The 27,753-nt window shown below is 36.7% G+C and overlaps 1 protein-coding gene across 1 annotated transcript in view; it reads right to left on the reverse strand.

Annotated features, from left to right (window-relative positions):
* BTBD1 (BTB domain containing 1) overlaps positions 1-15,518 on the reverse strand; it is a 36,243-nt gene extending 20,725 nt beyond the window's left edge. The window contains exons 1-3 of the mRNA XM_079128470.1: positions 15,022-15,518; positions 8,294-8,450; positions 2,479-2,584 (exon numbers count right to left, since the gene is read on the reverse strand). Of these exons, the coding sequence (XP_078984596.1) occupies positions 2,479-2,584; positions 8,294-8,450; positions 15,022-15,404 (646 nt within the window). The 5' untranslated portion in view covers positions 15,405-15,518. The remainder of the gene's footprint in view (positions 1-2,478; positions 2,585-8,293; positions 8,451-15,021) is intronic.
* Between the last annotated feature and the right edge of the window lie 12,235 nt (positions 15,519-27,753).

Here is a 27,753-nt window from a genome sequence, read left to right on the forward strand (position 1 = left end):
TTTTTACCATGCATTTCAAGGAAATTGGACTGTATGGTTGGAAACAAATAGAGGGAAACACATAGGTCTTCTATTAGCAGATACAGTAAAATAAATTATAGCTGAGGGTCTAATAAATATTTTAGCAACAGATTTTATTTCACAAACACAATATTAGATTTTAATATAAGCAACCATGAGTCAATTCAAATCAACAAATACTTACAGGGTTATCTACCCTGTGTGAGGCACTTTTCAAAATTCCCAGGCTCCAAAGGCATGATTAATGTAAGAGTTATTTACATAACAATAAGTCACCCAGATGCAAGCAGTGTTATTTCAAGTGATAGTAAAGAATAAATGCAGCACTTGACAGCCACTTAAGAGGAAGGGTATTCGGATTAAGCAATGCTCCATTAGCAATTTGGGCAGTGCCTGAGGTTCTCAAACATCTATAAGTCAACAAGACAGAAATGTGCAGGTGCTGGGAAGAACACAATCTAGTCTCTGCTTTTCAGTATAATGCAAGCAGTCTATAAATCCTATCCAACATACTTTGCAAGAGACAGGTAAACTCACAAGGGGATGCTATGTAATTATAACAGAGGAACATACTAAGTGTTATGGAAGAAGGTGGCCAGTTTTCAAGAAATGAGTCCCTATATAGTGGTATAATCTGAACCAAGACATTATGTTCTGAAAGGATCACCCTAACTAACTCACTGAAAACTGTGCAAGGTGGGAAGGAAAGGCATCATTCTAGACATTGCCAGTCAATCCAGTTGGTCAATAAGTATTAATTGAACACATACTATGTTCTGCTGTCTTGAGTGTCACAGATGCAGTGGTAAATAAGGTTTGTGCCTTTAAGGAGTTTATAGTCTAGGAGGGGAAAGTGGACAGTCAACACACAAATAAAGACAAATATCTAGATAAGACTTCAGATACCAATATATATTAAGAGGAAAATAAATCATAGTAAAGCATTGTTTCAGTGTCTAAGAAAGTCTGAGATATCATAGGTCTCAATCTAAGATCTAAGTGATTAAAAGTAGGTAGCTGTACAAAGATTCAGAGAAAAAAGAATTCCAATCAGAATAAATGGCAAACACAAAGGCTTGAAATACAAATAATGCTGGCCAGTATATGTGGAACATAAATGGAGGGGGAGAAATAAGTGACAAAATTGCTAGCTATTTACCAAAAATCTGTCTTCTCTTTCTGAAATGTAATTTGTCTGCATTTACTAGCCTCGCCTCAAGTTAGGTCAGATATTGTGACTGGATTCTGGACAATGAAATAAGGATTAAAATAAAGGTACGACTTCAGGGCCAACATTTTTAATATGTGGGTACTTTCCCTGCCTATACTTCCCCCCATCTGCCAGCAAGATACAGGTTAACAATCAGGCACTAAGGAATGGCAGAGCCTTAAGAGACAGCCATCTACTGACTATGATACTCCATTGGACTGTTATGTGAGTGTAAAATAAGTTTATTTTGTATTTGAGCCAGTATGCACTTGGGGTCTATTTTTACATAGCTGAGACTAAACTGCCCTAAGAGAAAGCCATATCATGTAGGGAGTCTTATCAGTTTTTTAAGGAATTTGAACTGAAGAAAACTGAAAAAACTTGGAAAGAAACAGAAAAGATCTAACAGAATGAAGGTGGTCCATGTTACTTTTTTGGCTGCTTTGTTTGAAATGTCTATAAAATCTCCAAATAAAAATGTCAAACAAACAATTAAGTACATGAGTTTGGAGCTCACAAGATAGGGATTGAATATACATATTCTGTTCACCAAAGGTAAGAAGTCTGGATTAGCTCTCTCTAATCTCCTGCAAGACAAAATTCAATTCCTTAGTCTGTCCTGTCAATAAATGGTCCTCTACCACCCTTACTCTACACACACTTCTTCATGTGGTTCCACTTACCTGTAAGGCCCTCTCCTCTTCATTATGCAAATACTATACATTTATTAAGGCTCATGTCAGAACCTCCTTTGTCAAGATTTTCCTAACACTACCCAAATTTGAGATAATTTCTCCATTTTCTGGAGTTGCACAGTAATTATTTTCTACATCTCTAACTTAGAAAAGGTAAAAGTCACATTTTGTTCAATGCCATCTCCTCTTGATATTATTAATCTTAATTTTCACATATTTGTTTCTTAATTCTCAAATATTTCCTTAACAAAACTGACTTTACCTTTCTTTATATTTTCTACAGGGTGCTATATAATGACATGCATACACTATGAGTATTCTTATTTATTTGAAATCTTTTAAAAGGCAATGAGATAGTTAAGACTTTTGAGAATACTTTCATCAAAATGAAAGAAAGCAAAACTCTTATACAGGTAAAATTCAATCATTTTATTTATTATATATGATGAATGGAAAACCACTAATTTGAATACATCTTGCTCTTCAACAAGAATCACAAAATAAGGCATTACTGTACTTAAAATGTAAAAATTTAGTTCACAAGGAACTTACCTATATCAATATCAGTAAACCCTTCTGCACTTATTGCATCCACTGTACTTTTGTCTATAGTGTCCAGACAAAGACTAGCAAGCTGAGGTTCATCAAATAATCGAGCCTAAAACATAATGAGATAGTTTTTATTTTCATAGTTATTTCACCTTCAGGCTATACATATTCAAAATTGGTACTATAAACAGTTAAAATTCCTTATTATATAAAAATAGCTACTTAAAATATAACATCTATACATTCTTAAAATTCTTCATTCTACAACTAGAAATAAAAAGCTAAATATACAAATGTCAAGTGGGACACGGGGGTACAAGCCTATAATCAGGAGGATCACAAGTTTGGGACCAGCCTTGGCAACTTAGCAAGAACCTAAGCAACTTAGTGAGATCCTGACTCAAAATTAAAAATTAATAAATAAAAATAAAAAGAATTAGGGATGCAGCTCAGTGGTAAATAGCTCTGGGTTCAATCCCAGTACAAAAAAATAAATAATAACACAAATGCCCTGCTGAGATAACAAATTCACATTGTTAATAAAAATTGTTATTTTTCTTTTTACATATACGTATACACACACACACACACACACACACTGCCTATTTTCTTTTAAAAAAATTTTGTTTATTTATTTATTTATATATTGTGCTGAGAATCAACCCAGTGCCTCACACATGCTAGGCAAGCACTCTACCACTGAACCACAATCCCAGTCCCATACTGTCTATTTTCTTATACATTAGTCTGATCCTTAACCCTCCAGATTAGATAGACATTACCCCATTTCCAAATGGAGAAATAGAGGTTCAGAGCCATATACTAACTTGCTTAAAATCATCTAGTTAGATATGTTGTAAAACCTAGTATTTACATCTTAGTCTTATCATTTTCACTACACCATAACATCAACTGCTAAGTGCACCAATACAAATAGATGTGATTAAAAAAAAAAACAAAAACAACAACAACAACAACAAAAAAAACACATTTCCAATTTTAATTGAAAGGAGAGAAGGGAGTGTAAGAATTTTAGAGCATCAAAGCTCTGGGAACCTCAGCAAAAACTAGGTCTAATAACCAAACAAGTAAAGAAATTCACATAGTAAAATGTTAATGCCACAATGACAACAAATGATCTATAACTACTCCCCAAAATATGGATGAATCCCACACACCTAGTGATGAGGAAAAGTAGCCAGAGTATGTATAGTGAGCAAGAGTTTATACGGTGTATGATTTCCAGCCAGATGTCAAGCTTATAATATGTGCTTTACCAGTTTGCACACTGTTACCTCAAAAAATTAAAAAAAATAATTATTTAAAAGCAGAAGGATTAGTAGTCAAAGTCAAATGAGATTTTTAAAAAGCCAACACTGAAAAAGAAGATACCACAATAGGCATGCCAAGGACCAAGCTTTCACTCCGACCAGGGTCAGTTATGTTTACATTTAATAGCATACAAACATCAAATGCAGAAATATTCAGGAGCAGTGATGCAAAAATCTTCTGAGAATATCACCGATTAACCACACTATAAATGACACCCATTATTTGGCATGACTGTTGGCTCTTTACTTAATTTTAAAGTAAAATTCATTTTAAAGGATTCAATAATTCAGATACTACTGAGCAATTGATAAAAATCTCTAAATCAAACAGGTATCTTGTGATTTATGGGAGAAAAGAACATTGGATTACCTTATTATTTTAACACTTCATGAAGTGAAGTGCATATGCAGGGTCATGCTAATCTCTATATTATTCTAATTTTAGTATAGTGCTGCTGAAGCAAGCACATGTTGGATTTATTTTTTTAATTACATATATTTTTATTAAAAGTGTAAAATTTGTATATAGTTTTAAAAGTACTTGTATTAAAAACTTTAACTCACATTATGTAAATATTTTACATAAGAACTTTTAAAAAAATTTTTTTCTAGTTGCCAATGGATCTTTATTTATTTAGTTAAATGAGGTGCTAAGAATTGAACCGTGTTTCACACGTTAGGCAAGCCTCTACCTGAGCCACAACCCCAGTCCCTACATCAAAACTTTTTAAAAAAATATTTTTATTAGTTGCTGATGGACCTTTATTTTATTTACTTATCTAATATGCAGTACTGAGAATCAAACCCAGTACCTCATACACGCTAGGCAAGTGCTCTACCACTGAGCCACGACCCCAGTCCCAGAACTTTTTAAAAAATTATAGAATGTTTGGAAACGCTCCTCTTGAACCTGTTTATATTGATCTGCTTTGTCAAACTGCTAATAAATTTGAGCTCTAAATCTATATTAATAAAATAGTAACTCTACGTCATGTTATTTTCTTTTAATATTTTTAACTTGGAACTTAAAATTTATAAAAAAGTTGCAAGGATAATACAAATGCCTATATATCCTTTATCCAGATTTACCTAAACATGTATCTAGCATCTAGGATTTTGCTTGGCTTTATTTTCTCTTTCCCTACACACACACAGGCTGAACCATTTGAGAATCTGAAGAAACCATAGCCCTTTAGCCTTAAATTCCTAAGAACAAGAATATTCTCTTACAAAACCTAGTAATTAGCTTTGGTAAATTTAACATTAATACAATAATTTTATCCAGTCTTCTGGCTGCATTTCAGGTTATAAAAAATAATCACAGGATCCAGTATGTGGTGCTGAGAATCAAACCCAGTGCCTCACGCATACTAGGCCTAAGTGCTCTACCACTGAACTACAACCCCAACCCTATGCATTTTTAAAGTACGAAACAGTACATTATGATGAAGTGAAAGTTTACTACAAGCAGATCAACTGCTTATAATAAACTGCTTATAATAAACTTTCTGACCAACTCAACTGTATTTTAGTTAAAAATATAAAAATTAATCTTTCAATCTAGGAAAAAAATTATTTGCAAAAATTATATTATTCAGGATAGCAACTGTCAGTCACTCCTTATATTACATAGGCAATATTAAGTTTCTTACAAAATCTACCTCACTTAGAGTAAAATATACTTTCTCAAAATTTACTTTAGTATTATCTCTGATAACACTTCATAAAAAAGTGTTTTTCTCTATATAAATCATCTGGTACCACATACTGGCACTGTTTTAGAGTGAAGCTTCCATAGACAGTCTCAATTAAATGAATATGCTCAGTGCAAATAACTCACTTGGCAGGAGCAGTAAGTTCATGTGACCCCAAGAGTAAAAATTTTGACATAATATTGGGTTCTCAGGCCATTAAGACACTGCAGAGTTCTCAGGCATTAAGATACTAAAAAATTCCTTCTTAGTGATGTCTATTAAATAACCCTTGCCCATTCGAAGTGACCAGAAACACTAGTATCATCTGAAAGCCTATTAGAAATGCAGATTCTCATGCCTCATCATCTAGACCTACTGAAGCTGAAATCTGCATTTTAATTGCCAAAGTTCAGTTTGTTTCTGTCTCAGTTGCATAACTGAACTTAAAATGTAAAAGTAGCTAAGTGACCTTCTCCATATACATTAAACCCCTTGAACAATAACTTTGTGATGCTTATGAATATCAATTAACTTACTAAACTTTTTTTCATAAATTAAAAAAAAAAAAGGAGATAGCTTTTTAGTTACATGGCTTTGGTCAAGTTATTTCCCCTTTCTACAACTTGATTTCTTTACCTATAAAACGGTAACAATTAGAAAACCTTTAGTTTGAACACTACAGGTCACAGTTATTGTAAGGACTAAATGAACTAACTGTATAAAGAACACTGAGAAAGGAGCCTATACACAATCATCACCCTATACACTTTGCTATTATTACTATTACTACTACAACAACTATTAGCTTAGTGTCTGGCATAGATGGAGTTCTGAAATAATGTCCAAAAGAGGTGACATCAGCATGCTTCTTTCTTCTATAAAGAAATACTTAATGAGAGAGATTTTTTCAAAACATCATGTTTCCCTATAGGACAGAATAAACACTGAACTGGAAATGTGAACTCTGAACTCTAGCTTCACCTGTTATGAGACTTTGGACAGGCAGTTAGTTGGTCCAGGTTTCAGTTTTCCCCATTTATAAAATGAGAGTTGAGCTAGAGGTCATCAGTGATTATTTCCAGTACTAAAATTCAAAGGGATTATATTTGTTTTGTTTTAAGGAGGGGGTCCCACTGTTTTGCCCAAACTGGTCTCAAACTTCCAAGTTCAAAGGATTCTCCCTCCTTAGCCTTTCAAATACCAGGACTAGAGGTATGCATCACCACATCCAACAGGATTCAATATTACTCAGAACTTTAAAAACAATTCACACAGGACTGTGATTGTGGCCTGCGGGAGAGCGCTTGCCTAGCACGTGTGAGGCACTGGGTTCAATCCTCAGTACCACATAAAATTAAATAAAAAAATAGGGAACTGCTCCGGCGTTTGGCTTTGGCTCGTGTCTCTGTGTGATTCCTTTCAAGGCTGAGGAGTCAGAAGAGAAGAAAGCAGATACACATAAAGAGCAGAAATGAATGGGGAAAGTGGTAGCCAGAGTTCATGAATTCATGTGCATGTAGTGAGAGCTGCAAGAAATAACTGCTGTCATTCAGGAGAGAAGTGATGGAAGCAGAGGAGCGCTTGTGTTAAAGAGAAGCGAGTGACTGAGTGTGTCTGGGAAGACTGAGAAGCTCCTCAGAGGAGGGACATGAACATGCATGCTCATCACACCTATGGAAGAAACATACTTCACACAATGACCAGGACATTAAAGGAATTCAGAGTCATCAAACGAAAAATAAATAAATAAATAAATAAATAAATAAATAAATAAATAAATAAATAAATAAATAAATAAATAAATAAAAAAAATAAAGGTATTGTATCCATCTAAACTAAAAATATTTTTAAAAATTCATACAAGAGCATTACAACACTGTCTAAAAAGAAAAACTATCTAAAGTTTGAAATTCAGATCATAGGCATTTAACAAAAGCTAAGTAAACTGTTAAGGACTGGTTAAATGTTTCCATAGGTATGTTTAGACTGTAAAAAACAATTACACTATATACTTAAAATATGTGAACTTTTTGTATGAATACTGTACTTTATGAAAACTGTAAAACATGAAAGACTATTTCATATAAACCTAAAATTCTAACACCCTCAGGAATGGGCCAGAAAGCTTCTAAAATCAGGTACAAAGATAGTCAATCTGATAAGAAATGAAATATTTGATCTTTATTTCAGATCCAGCAAAACCAAGAACAAAGATGTCCAGAAAATTCCATGGCATCATTTTTCTCAACCACAGCAGGAACAACAATGGATTTTTTTTTTTTTTTGGGGGGGGGGGGGGCGACACAGATGGAACTCAGGGGCGCTCAACCACTGAGCTACATCCCCAGCCCTGTTTTTGTATTTTATTTAGAGACAGGGTCTCACTGACTTGCTGAGCATCTTGCTTTTGCTGAGGCTGGCTTTGAATTCGAGATCCTTCTGCCTTAGCCTCTCAAGCCTCTGGGACTGTAGGTAGGGCCACGACGCCTGGCACAACAATGGATCTTAATTCCAACTCCAATCCTAAATCGCCATCTAACCTTTAGTTATAACACCCCACTTGTATAAGGCTTTGGTTTTTTTACATTATTTGGTATTGTATTAATATGTATGTCTAGTTTAAAACTGTATTAATCTGATATATTCCCCTGAAAGATATTATAAAAATATACATATACTTTAAAATAATGATCTGGAATTAACTTTTCAGGAAATACTAAATATTCACATGTGATCATGCTTATATTCAATTTTTAAGCTATAATGACACAGACTTTAGTTACATTTACTTACCTGAGTAAGTAACATAAAGGCATTATCTGCTCTAAGATGCTTGGTGAGAAATTCCACACAATGTGCTTCCAAGGCTGGGACTGCATATTTCTTAGCAGTATAAAGAGTGGTCATAACTGTTTCTGGGCCGATTTGAACTTCATCTGAATATAGGAATCTGGAAAGCAATTAGGACATTTGTAGAGATGATCAGCACTATTGTAGATAAGCAATCAATCAGAGCTAAACCTTTGAGGAATATATTAAAAGATACAGAGCAAACTGAAAATCTGAAGTTTATTTAAGGTTCTGCAGCCTCTTAGGCATTTGCACATACATCATCTCACTTTGTTCACACTCAATCCTGAGAGTAGGAAGTGTCTCCATTTTATAGAGAAAACTAAGGTAAGTGAAGATCATGAGATTAGTTTTAGCATCCCATAGCTACCTGGAATAAAAGTGGTTCATTTCTCTCTCCTTCATCGAAGGGGAGATAAATCTGCATCTGTAAATCTACAGATAGCTAAGGTCAGATAGAAAAGGAACTCTCATATGTTTTTCTACAACAGGCATAGCATGGGTACATGTTTAAGTTTCAATAAATACATGTTAACTGACTAGACAATTCAGTCTTGCTATGTAACACTGACAGGGAAAACATTTCATTTCTAGTAAAAAAAAAAAAAAAAAAGTTACCTAAAAAATCCAAAAATCAGGCTGGGGTTTTACCTCAATGGTAGAACACTTTCCTAGCACATGTGAGGCACTGGGTTCTATCATTAGCACCACACGAAAATAAATAAATAAAATAAAGGTATTGTGTCCATTTACAACTAAAAAAATATATATTAAAATAAAATCTAATAATCAGTTGGGCACGGTTGTACACACATGTAATCCGAACAGTTTGGGAGGTTGAGACAGGAGGATCACAAGTTCAAAGTCAGCCTCAGCAACTTAGCAAGACCCTAAGCAACTCAGCAAGATCCTGTCTCTAACAAAAATATATAAGAGAGTTGGGGATGTGGCTTGGCGGTTAAGTGCCTCTGGGTCCCTGGGTTCAATCTCAGTAATAACAAAACAAAACAAAACAAGTCACTATGATTCATATTTTACTCATATAGTTTTTTTAAAATAAGCCAAGATTTAAAAACTAAACATAACATTACCACAATTCTTTGTATTTTAAAATGATCACTTAAGCTCTCATATATAACTTCTAAGAATAAGAACACAGATAAATGACTATATCATCAAACTATCCCTGTTTTCTCTCCAAAGATGGGTCTCTAAAAAGATAAAATTTAGGTTACATTTAATCTAATTTAAAGGTTTTAAAAAGGTTAGTGAGGCGAAAACTTGATTTCATATAAGGAAAAAGTTGCAAGACCATGTATAAAAACATCTGTATTGTAACTCAAAAACTTTTATTGAGGACTACATATTAAAGGCATTGTGATAGGTCCTAGAGATAAAAATATGGATAAGATAGCTTATAAGATTACCAATGATATGATTAAAAAAAATACCATAATGATAACACAAGTATCCATTAGATACAATACATAACTAATCTCTTAAGATACTCCCCAATAAATCATACCTTCCATTACTTCACTCTTAGATTGTCTCATAATGAATCTGCATAAGCATAGTATGGCTCCCTTTAATCAACGGAATGTGGCTCTGTGACAGTTTGGGGCCTACAGTTCAAGGATATCTAGAAGCTCCTGATTTTTCTTGGGACTCATCAGCCAAGAAATCAAGCTACCCTGTTGAAGAGACCAGCTGGAAAAGGCTCCTAGAGAGGATCTGAGATTATAAGGAAAGGGGAAAAGGCTCAGTCATTCCAGAATCTGAGTCATACCTTCAGGCAACCAGGTCCTGTTGCTAGCTGGTACAAATACATGAGACCAGAAAGAGATGCCGAACAAACCACCCAGGTTATCCCAGTCAACCCACATTACTATGAAAGATAATAAAACCGTTGTTTAAGACACTAGGCGTTGGAGTGATTTATTCTATAGTAACAGAAACCAAAACATGGCATAAGAGATTAGATGAGCTAGTGCATGATTCTGCCTCTAGGTAGAAGCAATGTTTCAAAATTAAAAAAAAAAAAAAAAAAAAAAAGGAAACCTTGAAGATTATCTGTAGTAATTAAAAGTGGAGATTTAAGCAAAAGACTGCAAAGTAGGAAGGAGCCCTTTTCTAAGGCAGGCACTAAAGCAAGAAAAAGGCCACCAGGAATCAGGATTGAGTAGATGGGGGTGGGACAGAGAACAAACCACAAAGGTTTTGAGTACCTGCTGAAGTGTTTAAACTTCACCCTACAGGCAGAAATAAATCACTGAAATAATCAGAGGAACCATAACATTTATTCGCAAGTTAGAAAGATAATTGTTAATAGCATGAATGGAGAGAGTTAAGTCTTGAAAAGGATGAGAAGTCTGTACAACAAAATGGAACCAAACTACAACTGGGAGTCAGGCCCACAAGTCACTTCCCAGATGACCCACAGAATCAGAAACAAGAATAAATTAGTTTTTTTAAGCACCCAAGTTTTGGGATTCTTTATAACATGATTATGGCAAAAGTTGACCAATTCAGGAGATAATACTAAGCAAGACTGTCTCAAAAGACTGGTCTGAAACATGAGTCCACATAAGGCACATAGGAATGTAAATGAGTAAGGACTCATTAACAAAGATATTTTTATTAAAGACAGGTCCATCTGCATAGATACCAGACAACCCTTTGGGAAGGTCCAGTTGAAACTTAAAAGTCTGAAGCTATGCCATGAATTAATGGGAGAAAAGAAGCTTCTGCTAAGGATACCATCCATCCCTTCCAGTCATCCCTCCATTTTGCTGCTCCCCTTTGCAACAAAATGACAGGATCAATTATATTAGCTGTTATCTCCCATTTTATCCCCAACCTACTTTATTCAGCCAAAAACACTCCACAGGGTTATTCACAGTTACCCTCTCATCGAAACTAATAATGAGGGCTGGGGTTGTGGTTCAGTGGTAGAGCACTCGCCCTGGCACATGTGAGGCACTGGGTTCGATCCTCAGTACCACATAAATATAGATAAATAAAGGTATCTGTCCATCTGCAACCAAAATACATACATACACATATATATATATAAAAAACTAATAATCAATTTAATGTCATTTTACCCAACTCACAACAATATTTTACATAGCTGGCCACTTAGCATAGCTGACCTAGTTTTCTACTCCCTGTTTCTTAAACATTATCTTCAACTTGACCTTCAGGATTCCACTAACAAGCTGCCTATTTCATTTTATACTCCTTTTCTGCAGTTACATCTCCACACACACTGGAAGATACCAGTGTTCATTCTTGTATCTCTCTTCATAATCTACATCCGTTCCCTATGTAATCTCATTTAGCCCAATCATTTAAACACCATTCATTCTTAACTTTCAAATTTATGTTCACTGAAAAGCTCTTCCCTTAACTCCATATTCATATTTGTCTATTCTACATTCCTACTTGGATGTCTTGGAAGTCCTCTTGGTTCTCTCTTTAAATATATCCGGAATTTGATCACTTATCACAACCACTGCTACCTATCCTGTATAACTTGCTACCTTCTCTTGATGGACTACTGTAAAAACCTTTTAATTTACCCCACCACTTCTTATTTTACTCCCCCTATGGTCTAATCTCCAAACCATTGTAAAAATGAGTTTTAAAACATGTAAATCAGATCACACCACACCCCTAGTCAAATCCCTCCACATACTTTTCATCACGCATAGATGAAACTAAAAGCCCTGCGTGATCCTGTCATGTCTTTTTTTTTTTTTTTTTTTTTTAAGTTCGTCTTCTATTACTTCCCTCTCATTCTGCTGGAATCACAATGGTTTACTCTTGCAGTTCATCCAACAGGAGAAACTCAGGACCTAAAACATTCTTTATCTTGCTTAGATACTTAGAATACTTCTTCCCTCGTGGCTTGATCATATTCAAAACATTCATCAGTATTTGACATATTATATCCTAGTTTTCCTGTACTAGATTACAAGCTTAATGACGGTAGAGACTTTTCTTCTTTACTACTATATCCCAAAACCAAAAACGGTGGGTGACTGGCACACGGAGGCATACAGCAATGGTCAAATGAACAAAGAATATCATTTAAAGGGCAGAGAGTTCAAAGTGAGCTGCTTTTTAAATGGCTTCAAACCTAAGTTTATAAGTCTTCAATGATAACTAATTAAAATTGTAAAAGCAATAAAAATTTGCCCAGCTACCCTGCTTTTACAATTCAAGTACTAGTAGAGGTAGTACTTGCTATATTAGGTAAATACAGCATCTATGCTTCAGTCAGCCAAGAACTAAGTTTAAAAATCGGCCTAGGTTAAATTTCCAGCACAGAAAACAAAAGCAAAGAAAACAACAAGAAAAAACAGTCTAGGTATCAATTTCAGAATAGAACAATGACTGGAACCTAAAGGATGAATATTGTGAAAATATAATACACTAAAAATAGAAAATGAGAAATGAAACTGCATTGTGCTATATTTCAAGGACTATAAAAGCAACTTATTTTCGAATGATGGGATAGGACTGATTAGCACCTTCAATAAAAATATGAAACATACATTTTTTTACTCTACATTCTACCCTAGCAATCTCAACACTTTTTTTTTTTTGGGGGGGGTACTGGGGATTGAACCTAGGGCCTTGTGCTTACAAGACAAGCACTCTACTGATTGAGCTATCTCCCCAGCCCTCAACACTTTTTCTAAGAAAAATTTTCTAAGAAAATTTTCTTTTTCTAAGAAAAATATCTAATGATATTTTTAGACTGATGGTTCTCAAATTCAGTCACTTAGGGAGAATATTAAAAATGTTCTCAAGGTCTCATCTCCAAAAATAATACTGTTAAGGAGAGGAAATAATCTACAAATTTAATAAGAAGCCCTACATATTACAATGCAGGTAGCCCACAGATAATTTTGAAAAACACTTCTAATCCAGAAAATTGAATGGTCAATTTCAAACCAAAATGACCTAGATCTTGCTTCTGAATTGTGCCGCCCAATAAATACAACTGAATATTGAAAATATGGTAAACAAAGAGAAAGAAGGGGAAAAAATACCATCATCTTAGTGTTTCCATTTATCCTTGTCTTTAGGTATGTTTGCCTGTTTTTTTTTTTTTTTTTTTTACTGTTGTAATTACATTGCACAAAATTCCCAAATGCTATTTAACATAAACATGTCATATTATTACCTGATTTTTACTAGTGTCAAATTTAGTGACTGCATCATATTCCATTGAGTGGAATATAATGTTTACCAAACCTTTCCCTACTGTTGACTTCTTCCTCATTATTATAAATAATACTACTGGGCTGGGGCTGTAGTTTGGTGGTAGCAAGCAAGTGTGAGGCACTGGGTTCGATCCTAAGCACCACATAAAAACAAATAAAATAAAGACATCATGTCCATTTACAACAAAAAATATCTAAAAACATAACACTACTATAAAGGTTTTGTACAGAATTTTTAAAAATACTTTGATGCTTCCTGAGTATGGAAAGAAAATCTAGCGCCAAACTATTTTCCAAAAGGGTTTTTACCCCATCTTTGTCAGAAAGTGCTCATCAGAAATTATCTTTAAAAAAAAAAAAAAAAAAAAGGTGGTGTCAAAAAAGAAAGGAAAAAGTATCTCATAGTTTTAAATTGCACTTCCTTATTTACTGCGGTTAAACTTTTTTTAAAGTAAGTTGTACTTGTTTTTCCTAATTAAAAATCCTGCCTTTTAGTCATTTAATGGGACTTTAGCATTCATTTCTGATTGTTTGAACTTTATTTTCTATTTCCTATTGATATTCCCGATTGGTGAGCCTTTGTGGACTCTATTCTGTTCCAATGACCTGTATGTTTCTGATTCAGTATGGCTCAAGATTCTGCTACTTTAAAAACAACACATTCTACTCAGGCAGCCAAAAACCTCTTGGTATAATGAAACACACATGGTCTTCTGTGTGAGTTGGCTCCATTACCTTGGACTAGTTACTTGACTTTTCTGGGCCTCAATCTTGTTTGTAAAATTGGGGAAAATACCTACACCTCCCTAACAGAACTCTTGTGATAAAAAGCTAATTAATGCCGAACCATTACTCCCTTCCACTAAACAAAATCAATCAGATGCGACTCTACTATCCTCAAATATTAAAAGGAAGCAAATATATAACAAGGGCGAAATTCGCTTTTGAGCAAACGTGACCTCTTGTGCAGAAACACACGGCAAGTAAACACATGTATTTGTTTCGATTATTCACTTTCCTGAGACTTGACGACTAATACGTTAAGCAATAACTTTAAAAAGCGAACATGGGGCTGGGATTGTGGCTCAGTGGTAGAGCACTGTATAAGGCACTGAGTTCGAGCCTCAGCAGCACATAAAAATAAATAAAACAAAGGTATTGTGTCCACCTGCAACTAAAAAATATTTTTAAAAAAGTGAACAAAAATATAAATCTTGCCAGTAAGCACTAAGAACAACCTCAACCATCCTCTACTACTCCCAACTTAGGTCAACTGGAATGCGCCCACGCCTTCAACGGTAGGACGCACGCTGGTGGAAACAGACACTCACATCTACTCCCAAAACCGGCAGATGCCGCCCGGCTTGCGGTATGACTCCGACCTCCGCGGCACAGCAGCTGGGGTGCAGCCCACCCGTCGCCTCCGCCACTCACCTAAGCAACGCCAGGAAGGCGGCAGGTTCCACGTCCGGCAGCTCGATCTCCGCCGACGTGGTAGCCATGCCGCCGTTGAACATGGCGTCGAAGACTGCACTGCCGGCCGCCAGCACGAATCGGTGTGCGGGAATGCGCTGCGGGCCCCCAGCGGCGGCTGCGCCGCGGCCCTTGCCGAGTACGAAGCGCACGTCGCTCAGCAGCTCCGAGTTGAAGAGGAAGGCGAAGCGCTCCTTTAGCGACGCCTTGGTCGCCTGCCAGTTGTACAGCGGCTCCCGCTGCAGAGGAAGCAGGGGCCCTAGGGGCGGCGGCGGCGAGGCGCCCGGCTCCGCCTCGGCGCCCGGGACCTGGTCTCCTGCTGCGGCCGGCCCCATCGCGGCCATCCTGCTCTGCGCAGCTCCGAACTAGGCGGAGAGCTCCCGCCGGGCCGCCGCCATCGTCCAGCCGCCCGAGGCCGGCACCGCCCCCTGCCTTCCGGAGAGGCGCTTCCGGCTCAGGCGTCCCTACCCCCACCCCGCGGCGCGCGGCCCTCCCCTGCAGCAGGCGCGTTCCCGCTGCCGGAGAGACCCAGGCGCGCCTTGGCCCGAGCTGGTGCTAGCTGCTACTGCGACCGTCTGCGGTAGGACCAGACTCTAAGCGCACTCTAGCCCCGCGCTCGCGGAGGTGGAGCTTCTGTGGGCGGTTGCGATCAGACCCAAGCCCACCAGCGTGACCTCCTCCGGCGTCCTGCGAAATCAACAGGTGGTAGCTTGCTCCTCTTCTTTCCCGCAAGCCCTTCCTCACAGGGTCTTGAGGAAAGGAAGAGTCTGTGCTCAGGACAGGTCCCCAGGCCTTTCCCTCGGAGAATTTTTCTCCAGGAAGCGGAGGGGGACTAGGGCATCGCCAAGGGAGCATGTGAGGAGGGGACATGATGACTCCTCACAGTCATGGCCTGGTCACCACTGCAGATGACTGCCACTCCTATGGAAAACCCAGAAGCAGAGCTGGGAGGCTTGGAACCCCAGTGACTTCTCCCCTGGTTTGCAGGCCTCTTCCCCTTCTGGGCTCTTCTGGTCTGTACTCCCCAGCGTGAGAATCGTTTCCTCCAACTTCCATCCCTGTAGCTGAAGACCCTCCTGCTAAAAATCCTCTTCTAGCACTTGTTTTCAGACTATACCTAAGCCTGACCTGAAGATCAATGGAGGGCCTATGTAATTAATAAATAATCCATGGGGTGATATTTGGAGACTGAGTTTCACCCAAATCCTGTCAGTGTTTTCAGCATCCATTGATGACTCAAAAACCAGTTTTCAACCATAATATAGCAACTTATATATTACTCTTACACCAAAAACAACCATAGCCAGGCTTGGTGGTGCATGCCTGTAATCTCAGCAATTTGGGAGGCTGAGGCAGACGGATTGCAAGTTCAAGGCCAACCTCAGCAATTTTAAAAGGCCCTAAGCAACTTAATGAGACCCTGTCTCAAAATTTCAAATTAAAAAAAAGGGGGGGCTGGAGATGTGGCTAAATGGTAAAGTACCCTTGGTTCAATTCCTAATACCAAACAAAACAAAACAGCAAGAAGTTAGAAAAAAATAGCTGGACACAGTGGCACATATCTGTAATCCCATCTACTCAGGAGGCTGAGGCAGGAGGATTGGAAGTCAGCGTTGGCAACTTAGTGAGACCCTGTCTCAAAATTAAAAAAATAAAAAGGACTGGGTATGGCAGCTCAGTGGTGAAGTGCCCCTGGGTTCAATCCGTAGTACTCTACAACTGCAGAAAGAAGGAAGAGGAAGTGGAGGAAGAAAAAAATATATAAACAACTGTTTGAAGGCACTGTTAAAGAAAAAAATTAATACTTGTTAAAATAGTAAGACTTCAAGACGTTGCAATGGGGAGAGAGAGCCAGGCTCAGTTCTGAATATAGCAAACACAAATACAAATACAGCTGGGGATTTATATACAAAAAATGAAGTGAGGGGGACAGTGGAGGAAAATTACTTAGGGAATGTAAGAGGGATGGGGACATTCTTGCTAAACTGAGTTAGCAGGATTCTTGCTAAGATTGGGTTGGGCAGAACAAAGAGGACAGGGACCAAGGTCAAAGCCTAGTTGAGAAGAAGGTTCAGAATGTGATGGGCTGACAGATCTGGTTCCATGAGAACGTTATAGGCCAGACAGACTCCATTTTCTCTGAGATTCCATGTTATGTAGGAAATGAACTTCTCCCATGGGAACACCCCACCTCTGTACCAGTCAATGATTGCTTAGCTTCTCCCATGGGAACACCCCACCTCTGTCCCCATCATCAGTTTCTTAGTGTGACATGTTTAGCAATACAAAATGACAATTCTTATGTAATAAAAAATTTCTGTCTTTTGATGCCTATTGCTCCTAAACAGTGTACCATGTGAATGGTAGTTGTATGGATATTAGTAACTATTCTTTAGTTTGTAGCTAGGTAAGGGTCATTTTGACCCACTTCCCCCTCTGTTGATGATCTCATGGTGTTAGTTTGTAATTTTGAATCATAGCAACAGATACTTATGATTGATGTGATTTTTGGTATAAAAACCCCTTACAACTCTATGGTCGGGGCTGTTCTCCCAATAGCTGTTTTTTGGGGCACTGTGTGAGACAGCCAGCCAGCTTAATAAAGACTCTCAACTTTGGACTTCTCAGTGGTGATTGGTCTGTTCTTAAGTTGCACCCCATAACAAGAAGAGCCTGACTAAAGTTTGGTCAAGGGGAATGTATGTCCCATTATAGAATAATGAATACAGGTGAGACTTGAGGGAGTAGGATACCTCACAGAAGGAAAGTATGAGAGATTTCTTTCTCTGAGGGCATCTTCTAATTTTTTGCTTACTTCCCAAGCAGAAAGGACTAAGGAAACACAGGATGAGGTTGCCAAAATAGCTGAGGAAAAAAGTACTGGAAAGGAAGGAACTGCAGAGAAGTAAACCTAAAAATCTGTAGATAAATTCACTCCATGCTACTGGACATCTTCTCTATACTGTACACGTACAGAGAGAAGCCACAGTAGCTAAGAGACTAAAAGGTAAGTAAGCCTTTGGATGTGCTGCACTAACAGAGGCTATAGAGTTCAAACTCCAGGAAGATGGAGGAGCCTTGGTAAATAAAAGGGACTTTTGACTGAAATACCATAGGCATATCCTAGAAGGGTTATACACTAGTTGTAAGAACAAAATGAAATAGCTTAAAACCAGTCCTTGACAGGTTTAAGGTGATCTGTTTAAAGAGATCCAGACTCTACTTTTTTTCCCCCAGCACTGGGGATTGAACCCAGGGGCACTCTACCAATGATCTACATCCCCAACCCTTTTTTATTTTCTTGTTTTTATTTTGAGACAGGCTTTTGCTAAATCGCAGAGGCTGGCCTCAAACTTGTAATCTTCCTGCTTCAGCCTCCCCAGGTGCCAGGATTACAGGTATGTGCCACCATGCCCAACCAGAGACTCCACATTTTTTCTTCTATAGTGTTGTCAGGAAAAAATTAAAAATATGAGTCATGCTGGAAATGAGAGAAAGGGAGAAAAAGAATAATAGAATTTGTTCTGAATGATTCAGATTATCAGATTTATCAAATAAAGACTTTTTGTACATTTAAAATTTATATAGACTTTCTGTAACTCTTAACTTTGTCCTTTAATTTTTTTTTAATAATGTCTGTCTCAATCTACCATCCTTCCCATTCACACCCCAGGTAAAAACTTTAAAATAACTATGATTCATATGATAAAGAACATAGGAGGATTGTTAGAAATAGTGGGATACTACAAGAGATCAGACATGTACTCAAAAGTTACTTGGCAAGGCAAATTTTACTTCTGCAGAGTGGTGTGCTACCAAAAATTTGGCAAGCAAGCATACTGGGCAGGAAGTCCACCCAGGTTTTTATCCCTGATGCAGCACTGACCCTTGATCTCATAGGAGCAGGTAGGAGTTACAGTACTCCTGGTTGACAAATTTAAAATTGGAGAGGGCAAGGAAAAGGGCTATGATTGGATCACCATTACATTATAGGTGTTATCATGAGAAGAGTGAGTTCAAAGGGAAATATTACAGCAAACACATTTTTGTTATATATTAGGAAACTCAGACTACAGGTTTAACTTTGACAGAAAATAGACCATTAATCTTACAAGATGAAGAATTTTACCAAAGAACTAGAATCTGTGAAAAATGTTCAGATGAGATTTTTTACTTGAAAAGTACTGTAACAGATTAATAACCAAATAGCAAATTAGACACAGCAGAACAGAGTATTACTATAGGAAGACTGGTCAGTATAAGGTGTCCAAATTGAAAAACAAGGAGAAAAAAAAAGATAGAAAATACAGAAAAGAACATATGTCTGTTAATTACGAGACAAAATGAAAAGAACTAATACAGGTATAATGGAGTCATAGAAGGAGAATAGGGAATGAGACAGAACAGCCTTTGAAGAAATACTTGTTAGATTTATATTCTAAAACTGATGAAATTCATCAAATTACAAATTCAAGGAGTTCTACAAGTCCTAAGCCCAAATAAGTGAAAAGAAAATAAAAATCTGCCAACCTAGAATTCAGTAAAATACCCTTCAAAAGTGAGATCGAGACTCAGTAGTAGAGCATTTACCTAGCATGTATGGAGTCCTGGGTTTGATCCCCCACATTGCAGAAAAAGAAAAAAAAATTAAACATCAGGAGACCAAAACTAGACAAAACATTACAAGAGAAAAAAAAAAAAAAAACTACAGATCAATACCCTGGTGAATATAGATGCAAAAATCCTCAACAAAATACTAGGAAACCTTAGACTAACATACCAAAAGTATTAGACACAATGATCAAGAGGGATTAATCCTAAAAATAGGAAGATACATCATATTTCTGGGTCGGAAGACTTCATAAGATTGAGATGGCAATACTCTCCAAATTGATCTGCAGATTCTATACGGTCCTTATCAAAATCTTAGTCAGTCTTTTGCAGAAACTGATAAACTGATCATAAAATTCACATGGAAATGTAAAGGACCCCAAATACCAAAAATAATATTGAAAAAGAAGAAAGAAGTTGGAAGATTTATTCATACATTCTAATTTCAAAATTTACTACAAAGCCATAGTAATCAAGACAGTAGGTCTTGATAGAGTGTTAATAAGCTTTCACTACCCTATATGAGGGAGCAAATTTATTCACCTTGTGGCAGGAATGAAAGAGAAAGAGTAAAAGATCAGGGCCTCATAATTCCCTTTGAGGAAATATCCTGAATGACCTAAAACCGCTCATTAAGCCCCATCTACTAAAGGTTCCACCACTTCCTGTTTGCACCACAGACCTTTAACACATGGACCATTGGGGGACATTCCAGATCCAAAATATAGCAGGTAGATAAATAATTCAATACAATTGAGAGCCCTAAAATAAATTCAAAAATCTATAGTCAGTTTATTTTCAACAAAGTTACCAAGACCATTCAATGGGGGAAGAATAGTCTTTTCAACAAATGGTGCTAGGTCTGCTGAATAGCCGTATAAGCATGAAGCATGAAGGTAGTCCTCTATCTCATCATACAAAAATGTACTCAAAATGGATCATAGTGTTAAATGTAGGTGCTAAAACTACTAAATGCACATACACATCTAAATATGATCTTTTTAAAAATAAAAATGATATCATAGTACACATTTTTCTGAAACTTGCTTTTTCCCACTTAATATGTTGTGGAAATTCTTCTATGCCAAGCAGTTTGGTGTGGAATGCTTCCAGAGTATTCAAAGAAGAGACTCTAAAAAATCTGTTGCAAGCTTAGGTGATGAACTTCCAAATTCATATTCTGATGCTAACTCTAATATCAAAACCTGACCAAGATAGTTGACAGAAAGTAAACTATCAGCTAATCTTGCATATGAATATAATATGAAAATATCAAAATAACAGAGAGCCAAATTTAGTTCTAATTAAAAATACAATTAACCACAATTAAGTACAATTTATTCAAGTGAGTCAAAGTAGTTCAGTGCAAAAGAAATGGCAATGGCAATTATCTCAAATATAGACATCTTGACTCAGTTATCTAAAAGATATCTCCATATATTCTTTGACACAATAGTTTCCTTCTTAAGCATGTAGTCTATTCAAATATATTCATGTATTTGTGAAAATGACTAAGTACATGGATATCATTGCATTTCATTTTATTTACTTGTGATAATAAAATATTGGAATATCCATTAGGAGAGAACCGGTTAAATTGTGGTATTTTCACATAGTAGAACACTATTTGGCCAATAAAAGAATGAGGCAGTATTGTATGTACTGGTACGGATAACTCCTTAAGATGTGTTGTTTAGTGAAAAAGGCAGATTAAAGAAAACCAAATTAACAGTACCACAAAAAATTAAAATGAACTGTAAAGCTGAAATAATACAAAATATAATAGGGTATTATAGTTTATAGACTGTTTAGATTCAGCACTTCCTAACTATATGACAAGGTATTAACCAACATTGCCTTGCCCTTTATTTAATTTTCTCATCTGTAAAGTTAGTATTTTATAATAATAATAACTATATCCAGATTTTATGGGTCTGATGCTTACACAATGGGGTGCGGAGACTATCAAGAAAAAGAATGTGGGGCTGAGTATGTAACTCAGAGGTGGAGTGCTTTCTTAGCAAATGGTAAGGCTCTGGGTTCAATCCCCAGTAGCACAAAAACAGGAGAAAAAAGAAAAGAGAAGAGAAAGAATGCAAAATTAGAAAATTGAGGCATATGGGTTTTCATTGCACAATTCTTTTAGACTTTTCTGAATATTTGAAATGATTAGAAAAATTAGGAGATTATTTATAATTAGAAAACATCATAACAAATCACACCTTTTTCCAAAGTTGAAAAATAACACAGCACAAATTCAGAAAACAAAATCTATTTTTATTAAGTTACTGCCTAGAAGTATTAATTATCTTTTCATAGATAAACAATTTTGGAATGTTTTCTAGTGAAAGAATAGAAGAATTACTTATGTTTTCTCTATCATGATCAAAAAATTACTATTTATTATTTAGAGAAGTCTCTTCAGCTTTAGAACTTGATACTGATAATATTCTATTTTGTATGATTCCTGTCACAAAAGGGTGTGGATATCTATAATTATAAACAATTAATTATCAAGAATATTCCTGACAGTAGAATACTTCTTTTTGACCAAGTGTTAATAAGAACCAAATTTTCTGCTTATAAGTTTACACTGATGAATTGGAAGAATTTTCCACAGACTAGTTTCTGGTGCAATATATTTTTAACCTTGCTTTTCTCTACCACTCTCATACTCTGGGGGTGGGTCCCAAAAGATCATTTATATTATAATAAGAGTTCTGGCCCTGTATCTTCCTGTCAGGATACTATCTAAATTGACATGGTAGGTAATAGGCCATAATAATGATGCAGAAAAATTGCTATGGGAGACTTGTCAGAAACAGCAGTCTTGACCAACTGATGTTAAAATATCTTCTTTTACAAATCTTATAAAACATAACATTGTGTGAAGGTATGGTTAGGGCCCCTCTCAGAAACTTGGAAGTCTGTGCAAGTAAAAGGCCTTGAGTTTTAACTTCATTAGTTTCAACATAAATCTGCCTCTGCCTAGAGTTCATGTGAGAACTAATTGAAGTAATATATAGAAAGCATTTAGAACAACCTGGCAACACAGCATCACATGGTCAGCAAATGTCATCTATTATATATTACTAATATAGGAATAGATAGATAATCTAGGAAATCCAGAAACAGATCCCATTGTAGATAGACAGAGATAGGTATTGATAAACAAGGTGAAGATAACATTTCATAGTAATGGGGGAAATATGCAATTCTTCAGTAAAGGTACTGGTATAAAAATATTTTATTTACTAGCGTTAGATTATATTTCACTCCCTATATGCCTGAAAGAATAGGTATGTATTTTAAAAATAATGAACAAACAACAACAATAAAAGGAAACTTATGAGAACTAAAATGTGATTCAAGTGAAAATGATCTGGTTTTGAGGTAGGAAATGCTTTCTTAAATGCTACACCGAAGACTAGCATATTAAATAAAAATACTGGCAGATTTGACTACATAAAACTGTTTAAACCTCTGTCCCCTAACAACTAACAACAAAATTAAAAATAAAATAGACAAATGGGAAGAATATTAAGAATATTTGCATGATTTATGACAAAGGCATGGTATCTGTAATACATTAGAAGCCTTTGCAAATCAATAAGACAAATAAGACAAATACCCCAAAATATCCTGCCCTGCCCACTCTCAGAAACTTTGCAGTCTAAGCAAGTAAAAGGTCCACCGGCCGGCTTATTTTTCCATACCCTGAATTGAAAACATGACCTTGCACATACTTTACCACTGAGATACATTGCCAGCCCTTTTTTATTTTATTTTGAGACAGGGTCTGGCTAAGTTGCCTAGGTTTGCTATCCTTCTGCCTGTCTCTGGAGCACTCTATAATAGGTGTGTTGCCATCCAGATCCACCCCCTTTTTAATGGACAAAGGATACAAACAGAATGCACAGAAGTATTTCTGAAAATCAATTCAGAAATGCGTGTTCACAGTTTAAAACCTAATGTATCTCTTAGTTAAGCAATTCTACCTGATAATTTATCCTAAAGAAATAAGAACTGGGTGTAGAGTTTAAAACAATAAGGGCCTGATGCCATAGTAAACACCTATAATCCCAACAACTCGGGAGCCTGAAACAGGAGGATGTCAAAGTCAGCCTCAGCAACACAGTAAAGCCCAAAGCAACTTAACCAAGACCCTGTCTCAAAATAATTTTTAAAAATGTTGGGCTGGGGATATAGCTCAGGTGGTAGAGAGCCTGCCTCACATGTACAAGGCCCTGGGTTCAATCCCCAGCACCACAAAAAAAAAAAAAAAAAAAAAAAAAAAAATTATAAAGGGGATGGGAATGTAGCTGAATGCTAAAGTGCCCTGATTAAAACCCCAGTCCCTCCCAAAAGGGAAATAACTTAGACATAGCATTTATTAAATTATGTTACAATCACTCATATGATGAAGGGTTAGGGCTTAGTGGTAAAGCACTTGACTAGCATGCAGAAGTTCCCTGGGTTTGATCCCAAACATTATAAAAAAAAATAATAATAATAATATAATGGAGCAATAATCATCTATTGAAAGGAGATTCATTTACATGACAAAATGTTCTCAACCCATAATGCTCAATGAAAAGAGCAGTCTACCAAAAAGGATGATTAGCATATCATTTTGTCCTGGGGACTCAGAGTTTACCATTTTGTATTAAAGACCTGTGACTTTCCGTACATATATAACTGAAAGAATATAACCACTGTTATTTTATATATATATATATATATATCTGAGGAGTCTACAAAAAATTTGAATTACCTACCTGGTAAGCTCTAGCAGGGACATTAGACATGTCTATGCCATAAGATGCAATTTATTTATTTGACCTTCTCTGAAATGCTGTTAGGTATCACTTTTCTTTTGACTAAAAGCAGTTTAATTCAATTCAGAACTCATTGCAAGGTACTAGAGGTGAGACTACAAAGATGGCTAGAATATAGTACTTGCACTGAAGAAGTTTATAGTTCAGCAGGAGAGGGAAGCCTATTGAGGCCTGCTCAGCTAGAAATAAAACTTGTTTTGCTATCTGCTGGATTTCTTTAAAAAAATTCAGCAATTTTCCATACCCTAGACTAAATTCAGCTTTCTTATTGAGCTCTTCTTTCTGTGCTTGTCATTGCTTCCTGGAATCCAGCCTAGGAAAGTAATATATGTCACCATGTGTGCTAGTTTATAATTAGAACAAATGTGAGGACTTATAAGAAAAAGATCTATTGGCAAAAAAAAAAAAAAATTAGTAAAACTCTAGAAAAGGAAGTTAGGAGAAAGGAGGAAGAGAATATCTATTTCGAAAAATAATTTAGTGCCAAAAAAGAGAAGACATTTCAAAAGCAATTTTTAAGCCCTTATGATTTTTATATTTCAGGGAGTGCCTCAAAATATAGCCGCTATTGGATTACCCTCTCTTTGAAAGGATGAGTATTGTAGGTATAAATAGAAGCTAAGGTCAAGAAGCTAAAGGCAGAAAAAGACTCACGTGTCCTGCAGAGACAGATAAGCTTGTGAAATAATACCCTCTACTCTTAAGGCTGCACTTTTGCCTGTGACCCCAGTTGAAGCTCTGGAGAAGAAGGGAGAGGTAAAAGTGACAAGGGCCCAAGATTGCTCTTCCTTATAGATTTTAAACCAGTCCTACCCTACACCAAACTTCACCATGATAACAGAGGAGTCTTACTTCTAAGATCTTTGAGCCCATAGGGTCATTTTCTCCCACACTTCACCGTTTTCTGACAAGTAACACTTTGACCTAAGTCCTGAAAATCCACATTCCTCCATCTCCAGGGTCAAGAGTTTCTGAGAAGTCTTTCCCAGAGGCATAGCCTTGGAAATTAAAAACTCCCTGCCTCCACTACACTGACCTTCCCCATCTTGCACTCTGCTTCAGTGCTCAAAACTGAGCTGCTCCATTTCCTCTTTACCTTCCTTTCAGTTTTCACATCCCCTCAGGCCACAGACAGTTTCCCTGAGAACCTCTCAGCCACTCCTGCCTGGACCATCCCCTGGACCATACCTGGATGCTCAGTGAGTCGAGTGCTTCTTCTTTGTCCTTATCTGAGGGAGTCTCTTCTCTTCATGTAACTCCCATCATTAGATAGTCAGAAGTTTCTTCAAGAAGAGGAGAAAGAAGGACTTCTTAGTTGACCATGTCCAGTGGAATTCTCTCAGCCCATTAGCTCTTCTGAAATGTGCCTCATTTTCCTGTTAGAATCTCTCTTCTGGCTCACCTAGGAGCCACTCTTCTGGGGTTGAATGATAATTTATTTAACAACTAATAAATAATTTTTGTCTGTCACCCATCTAAGTGTTGCAAACAGATTCCTGGAACCTTTTCCCCTACACATTTAACTAGTGGGCAGGAACAGGAGGTTCAGTCTCTCTGTGCCTTTTATTTTTTTGGACTGAGGGAGCAGAAAATTCCTATCTCATAGGTTCTTTCAGGCAAAAATATTCCATCTGATCCCACTTTCTAGGGATAAATGGAGGAAGCTTCCAAACAGCCTTGGTTTCTTAACCCAAGTATCTGTTGCACTGTCTGGCTCCAAGGCCCTGGTCATGGTTTACCTTTATTTCCTTCCCACTGTTTTTCTTGCAAACTCCAGATGCTATAAAATTATCATGGGTTCCCCCAAATCTCCAACTTTCTTCTGACTCCATAAGAGTATAGATTCTTTTGGGCCAATGGAACTGAACTAAATGTTAGAATACTTAACTAGATTCAAGTATGTCCAGGGGCTTATCTAACAAACAGAAGTGTGGAGGGGAGTCAGATTTGTTAATTAAATAGAAATTAATTAGTCAGGGCACTCTGAGGACAGCTGATGATTCAGATGCCAGAATGATACCAATAAGCATAATTACTGAAGTATTGAGGTTATTATCTTTGTCTATCACTTTTCTGCTCCTTCATTCTCTTTCCTCCTCCTCCTCCTGCTCCTCCTCCTCCTCCTGCTCCCATTAACTTATTTATTTTTAACAACTTTCTCATTCAAAAATTTCATTTTAATTCACCTTCTTTTTATCCGTCAAATTGTAGAGGCAGAATAACACACAGCCCAGGATCACATGCTGTGGAGCCATTTAATTAGGTTTGCATCTTGATTCCACTCCTTATTAGTTGTGTGACTTTTGGCAAGTTGCTTGGCCTCTTAATGCCTTACTTTTCTTATCTGTAAAATACAGATTATGATATCTACTTTATGGTGCTGTTATGAAAATTAAATAAGATAATATCATAAAACCCCTAAATTAGAACAGTGTCTGCCACACAGTAAGAACTTTATCAAGGTGTTTGGTTTTTTTTTTTTAAATAGAGTATATGACTCAGAGATGTTAAAATGGGAACAAATTTACAGTTAGAATTGATGAACTATTCTACATGCAAAGCATCATCCTTACGGTAGGAGTTAAGGGATTTTTCATGTTTCACTGTATTTTTAGTTTTGCCAGGCACACAATATAATAATATAATTTGAAGGCAAATTAGAAATTTTATTGAGTAAGTTTTCTTGACTTTGCAGACCGAAAATCATCTTGGTGTGACCTTGTTCTATGGATGTCAACTTTGCTGAGACAATAGCCCTTTGCTATCAACCTCACTCTATCCCTCTTCTGCCACAAACCTTGTAGATGTTGTCCCATTGCCCCTGGGCTTCAATGGGTCCTGAGAAGAAGTAAGGGCAATTCTGATTTGAATTCTTAAGAGTAATCTGCTCTTCCTGATGGGAAACTGCAAAATGTTTGCAATTTGAAAAGACCAAGGTAATCTCTGACTTAACATTTTTTGTTTTGCTTTTGTTTGCTTTTTTTGAGACAGGGTCTCCCTATGTTGCCCAGGCTGGTCTTGGATTCCTGAACTCAAGAGGTCCTCCTGCCTCAGCCTCCTGAGTAGCTGGAATTATAGGCATGTGCCACCACTACTGGCTTGTTTATACTTTTTTTTTTTTTTTTGGCCAAAATTTAAAACTTATTTTAAGTAGGGGACGATTCCCTTTCTTAAAATTAATATAGTCTCTGTTTATAGAATCCCCCCTCAACTTTTTCATAGGGACTGTTGAAAGTTGGGATAT

The sequence above is a fragment of the Sciurus vulgaris genome (genome assembly GCF_902686455.1).
Source record: "Sciurus vulgaris genome assembly, chromosome: 2".
Lineage (NCBI taxonomy): Eukaryota > Metazoa > Chordata > Mammalia > Rodentia > Sciuridae > Sciurus > Sciurus vulgaris.